Here is a 6,473-nt window from a genome sequence, read left to right as displayed (position 1 = left end):
CAAAACTACTAAACTACGACGAGAGCGCTTAAATTATTTCAATCCAAGATTGAATCATTGATAGCAAGGTAGTTACTGTTAATTGGTACTCATCGAAAACAAGCCATTAGGATTATCACTACTTTGGTTGGATTATCAATATTATTTCCAATTTTTGACTATACATAGCGTTGCAAGCGATCAAGCCATCGATATTTTCATACTCTTTTGCAAAAGGAAAATCACTCCTTGTTAATGATCATGACTGAAACGGATGGAATTACTCGTCCTGATTTAGATCTGAAGAATCTTCCAACCAAGGTAAAAAATCAAAATGCGGATGAGGATATGATTGGTAAAAAAATACTCTCACCTGATACTCAACGACGGAAAGCTCATCTATTAAAAAGGCATCGAATGTATAATAGCTGCACTGAATTTCACTATTCTAAAGTGCAAGCAGCAGCTGCTAAAGTTAACGCAGAAAAACTTAATCTAAAAGTTACCGATTCTAAATAAATCTTACGTCAATCATAGCATAGGGGTGAGTAGTCTGATGATTAGGATTATTCGGCACTTTTTTATCCTATTTCAACCGGTGAATGAACATTCTTTGCCCCCTCCTACAGTATGTCATCATTTATTTTAATTCCTATTCTATTCTTCTTCAATAACTATCTATAGTTACGTAGCTTTACTCTTAAAAAAATAATGCCTGAGTTATAAAATTTGAAATAGTTGAATAACATATTATGTTTGGATGGTACACTTTTCTTTAATTTATGGCTAATTATACGGTAGACTCTTGATAGTGTGATTAGCTTAAATAATATCTTATTAAAACGAAAATACTCTTCATTTCCCATAATCACTACAAATGCTTCATAAATGGTGTATTGCTGTTGCACTAAAACTTATCTATCTATCAAGTCTTTATTGATTGCTAACTCGATTGTATAGATATTACCATATCATAGTATCTTTAAAGTCAAATTAAGCATCTATTTGGAAGAAAAATCATATCACAACTTGTATTAATTTTTTTTCCGGCACAAGAAATTGCATTGGTGGGCACTATTTTTTTCATAACTTTATAAAATGAAAACTTACAAACTATTCTACTGCTAATGAATTTGAATGCATTTTAGAATGCTTAATAAGTTCCCCCAAAATAATATTATCTCTAGATGCAATTTTAGTCCTTTCCCATCGAATCGCTAAAGTGGTTTGGCCATATTTTTTTATGTGACTCTAATGTCACATCAGTGTAGAATCGTTTTGATAGTAGTATTGACACGTTATTTGATTCAAGGAAAATGTATTCGTTTCTAAAATGTCATCCTTTAACCTATTGACCTAATGTCGAATTGATTATCTTCTATAATATTTTGATTCAAATCTATCTATATAATATATAAGCGCTAACGTACTTATTATTTATTGGATACATCAGCATTGGCGAGAGATGAATGTTTAATCCTATTTTTAATATTTTTCCAATATGGTAGCGAAAGGAAAGAGCTCATTGTGCAACATGTTATGTATAAGAGCATCAATTCTCCATCAAAGAATTTGTTAGTGTAACGAATTGTTTACTCCAAACTTGTAGTTTTGATGGTGCTCTTGCTAAAGCTACGATAACATGGCCGATATTAGAATGGATATACCATTCAATTTTTTTTTCGCTTTATACTATCTCATTGCTGATACTGTATATGTTGCACCGGAAATAAAATATTTCTTTATCCTGTAAGGCGGTCATGGAAATTATTGCACTTTTGTGCTTGTTAATGGAAAAGCTTACCGTTAAAGATCATCTGTGAAATCGTTCTATAGTTAAAATATTTTTTCTATTTGCGATACTTTTATTCCTAGACACGATAGCGATGATGAATATCTATAAGCGATTTATCTACAATATTTCAGTCAGTTAATGCTTAACATGCCAGCTTAATACCAAGATAAAGGAAACCATTTAAGACATCGTCTATTGGATTGCCAAATTGTTTACTCCCGCTACCTTTCAATATCGTACTAATCATACAGTAGTAGTTATACTTTAGTCATGATTATATCGATGGATGGTGTGATAAAAATTCCAGTAAGACAACAGTCGGTAAATATTTGCCACATTTAAAATATTCACGTATTTGACTTTATGAATCGATCTCCATGGCATACTGTTAACTTGACGCTGGCAGGTTTTAACAGAATGTTTATTTTATGAATTCACTATGTCTTACGCTTGTCATCGTATTTTACATTATGATAAAATCGATGTAAACTAGGCTGCACATGTAATCTATTTTTCACGACATTAGCGACTTTGTAGTATGTCTTGCTAATAGATGCATATTTGTCCTAGAACGATGATTATGATTGCATATTTTGATCATTTCGTAGTAACTATTTCTAGCTTGGCGGCTATCTATCTGTAGTTATGTTGTGTGACTTATAAACTCGATCCTAGGCATTTGTTCATTGTTTACCATACCGGAATTGTTTTAAATTATTGGATAGAATAATATTAACGCCGCTTTATTCTACTGTATGTTCTCGTATGCACAAAATAACAACGAATAAAGAAGGCAAGAGACCATCTTCCATTATGCAACATGACATGTTGATGAAGGAACTTAAAATAGAGTTATGAAATAATATTAAAATCTTGTCTTCATGGCCTTGGCCAATCGCTGTACATTGCATTCAGGGTGATTAAATTATATATATTGTCATTTCCGTTGATTAAATTATTAGAATACAAACTGTTAGTTAACAAAGTACCATCGACTGCATTTAATCATTCTGCATGAAATGATTGGTTAACTAGTAGCGCAATATTTCCCGTCATCAGCCCTAAAGGCTTGATATGTGAATCTGTCTGTTCAATAGAAATAGTATTGGTGAAGAATAAAGTGATCAAGATGTCACTTGTCACTAGGAAGATTTTTAAGTCGAGAGTAGAATTCATTTTGAAGCAATACTTAATATTTACGGATTACTGTGGTCCTGTATTGGTAGATCTGTAGTTGTAGAAAAGATTACCTTTTATCTAAGAGCTGCGTCTTGATTTGCATCGTTGCAGTAAATAAAGATGTTATTTACAACGTGAAAATATACTAAGTCGAGAACAGACTTTAATTTGAAGAAATATCCATAACAGTACTTCACTAATTATTGTGGTCCTGTATTGATGAGGTCATAGTGATATAAAGGAATGCACTGTTCAGAAGGCAGTGCCTCGATTTGCGTAGTTGTTCTATAGTAGGTATTCGCATAATGATGTCAAGACTTTAGAATAGAGGAAGAATTCTTCAATAATCTGGATCACTTTTTCTATATGGGATAAGCTTTCTCATTAAACGAAGATATTACTTTTTATTCTTATTGCCTACTTCCTCGACTATTATATCATGGGATCTATGGAATGCTCTTTTCAATCATGATAATTATATTTATATTATACAAGGAGTAAACAGAGATGTTGCACATCATTTCCAAACAGTCCATAATCATAATGGTCATGAGCAATATTATTATGCAAAGTACTGATTGACATCCATGGACTAACGTATCCTCAGTGTTACTCTTCGCTAACATCACTGCGTTGCAATTTGGAGTCTTTCCATCAAGCTTGAACAACGTTGTTTCAAGATGAATTATAATAACCCAATGGGAGAGCATTTTAACGTCCATTTCTTATGTTATTTGATGAATACAAGTCGATCAACAGATCCCAATAGATCCCTCCATCGGAGTTACTAAAAAATCTTCAAAGTACGTCTATGTATATCCTACTTGATAACCTGAAAGCAAGATAATTTTTAGTGACTGGATTGATACTTTAATAGTATTGGTATGTTGTAGATTTGTAGAATCCTTCCTCAACTCGTCCGAAAGTCAATATAAATAGGCTATCGAGAGAAAAATAGTTTACAGTGACTACAATAATAGCCGTAACTGCAGATACTGTATTAACTATACAGGTACAGTAGTGTAGCTACAGCTTCGAGTCTCCGATGGAATAACCACTCCAGAGACTCCTCAACTATTCGTTCTTCCAACAGTTTCGCTGCCCTAATCGCAAGTTCTCGTAACTCGTGTAGACTGTAGGATGGAATAAGTCTTTCGGTTACCAGTGGGCCTGACTTGAATCTGTTACTGTTTAAATGTGCTTCGGTTTTCTTATTATTGTTGATGCAAAAAGCCAATGTTGGCCAACACGAGATGTTGGCATCCTTTTTACAGTCTGTGCCTAGGGAACTCTTCCAAATGCTATCCAATGTAGTACTCGAGTGGAGTAGAGACTCTGAGTGCGGAATGGAATGATCATACAATATAATGCTTGTATTTTTACATTGATTACCAGCGAGCCTGACCATGGACCACTGGATACTTTATGCGGCATCTAGTGGTCTGTGGTCTGACTTGTTTCGGTGCACTTTGGTTCTTCTTCTGTAAAAAGCCAACAGTCAACGGCGAGCACAGAACATTCCTAGTTATACTGTTTATATTTATGGCTTAAAAACTCTTCCAAGAGCCATGAAGTTAGGATACCGATTTAAAAAACAACAACAAATGGCCCCCAATCCCCACTATTATTATCTGTAATCATTACAGTACTCTTTTTGAATAGTCCTGCTACAGCAATGTTTAATACTTCATTCAACTTCGTATAGTTTACAAAAGGAAGGATACATGTTGCATACTTTTAGTAGTTCCTAGTAGTACCATTGAGGTAAAAGAAAGGGAAAACATAAGGAATCTCTTGCCATAGAGATGAAAAAAAGTTAAATTCAAAGTACAGTATATGATTATAACCTTCGACAGGTGTAAGTAAAATGACTAGAAGACGCAATGGACGTGAACGGTCAATTGACGTCCGTCTGTCTTCCAGACGTTGCTTTGACCGATTGCCCATGCGTTATAACATCATCACCGTTGCTATCGGCAACAAACGAAGCTAACTATCCACAAAATGGCTAGGAAGAAAGTCGATATCCAATTTCAGGTACAATTTTCAATTATTACCTTCATAGACAGGCTACCAACACGTTAATAATGATAAAAAATTGTATATTTCATCATCTTTTCCTCATATACCGTACTTATAAGTATGCCTGTTATAAACGGAGGATAATTTCATCGAAGAAGAGGGTTGTAACGGGCTCAAATACATCGTCCAGTAGGATGCTATTCTTTCCTTCGAAAGTTGATAATTAAATGATGCCATTATTGTATAAATAGGATCGAATGAGTTTATGCCAGTAACTGGCATTAATTTTGACTTAAGTATTGATATACCAGATAGTATTATTAAGAAAATGGGATGTGTTATGCAGTACTCCTAAAATGAGTCATATGGTATCTACTGTTAGTTAACACTATCACACGCCTTCACTACCATACGAATATTGATATTATATCACTCTTGCCATTCCTAATAAAACGCAAACTGTCTGCTGTTTCCTAATTAGTTTAGCGATAAAGCTTCACCTAATATATTGGTTTTACTTGATTACCTGTTTTTGGGGCTTGTTCCACATATAACTGTTTACTTTTATTTAACTTATGCCTTGTATCACCCGCTCATCCAAACTTGACCATTTAATTTTGTAGACGGTTGTTCAAACAAACGCGCAGTGGGAAGAATTACTTTCTACTGAAGGATTGAAAGGTTAGTGATTTGTTATTTGTATAGGAGTACATGTTTTATTCCGTAAAATTATCTGGACAAACGATGTTTCATGCATAAACTATATACTGTAAGGCGTAGGATAGCACGGCTTCATATCATAGTTTATCCTTTTAATCTACTACAGTTGTAGATGTTTATTCTGCTTGGTGTGGACCATGTAAAAGCATAGCATCTACTCTGAGAAAAGTACGTAATGAAATTGGCGATGATTTTTTACAATTTGCTGTGGTAAGTATTGCTAAGTAAAAATGTTAAACCAATTATAGCATTAATGCTAATACTTTATATCTTCAGTTTCTAAATGGGGTATTAATAATATTATTAATGGTATTATTCATAGGCCGAATCTGACAACATTGATCAGTTATCAGCTTATAGAAATAAATCTCAGCCAACCTTTCTCTTTTATGGGGTATCGTTATTAAAATTGTCAATAATTTCATAATTTGAGTTTGTTAGCACTAGCATTATTCTTATTAACGAAAATATTCAATCTTAATATTCCCTCCAGGGTGAAACTCTCGTTAGTATAGTAAGAGGAGCTAATGTACCATTGCTTGTTCGACAAATTCATGAGCAGCTAGATAAAGAACATCAAGTTCATCGTTATGGCATACATAGAATTGAGGTGAGAAGCAACACTAAATGTTTTGTAAAGATCCCCTATTTTCAATTTAAGAAATTTTATCATCTTTACCTTAACGTGTGCTACTTTTTTTTATGACTTAATCAGATTATTGACTTGGAAATACAACGAGTTGAAGAAGAAAGACGTGCAGAAGAAGAACGTAAACAA

At 33.6% G+C, this 6,473-nt stretch overlaps 1 protein-coding gene across 1 annotated transcript; it reads left to right on the top strand.

Moving 5' to 3' along the window:
- Positions 1-5,800: 5,800 nt before the first annotated feature.
- On the top strand, positions 5,801-6,401 carry TRIADDRAFT_22954 (uncharacterized protein; the record flags this gene model as incomplete). The annotated part of the gene is made up of 3 exons (XM_002110895.1): positions 5,801-5,905; positions 6,018-6,089; positions 6,189-6,401. Coding segments are annotated over 3 exons (390 nt in total), but the record flags the coding sequence as incomplete, so codon positions are not given.
- Positions 6,402-6,473: the final 72 nt, after the last annotated feature.

The sequence above is a fragment of the Trichoplax adhaerens genome, genomic scaffold (assembly GCF_000150275.1).
Source record: "Trichoplax adhaerens TRIADscaffold_3 genomic scaffold, whole genome shotgun sequence".
NCBI lineage: Eukaryota > Metazoa > Placozoa > Uniplacotomia > Trichoplacea > Trichoplacidae > Trichoplax > Trichoplax adhaerens.
Note: the sequence above shows the minus strand (reverse complement) of the source record. Positions and strands in the feature narration are given on the sequence as shown.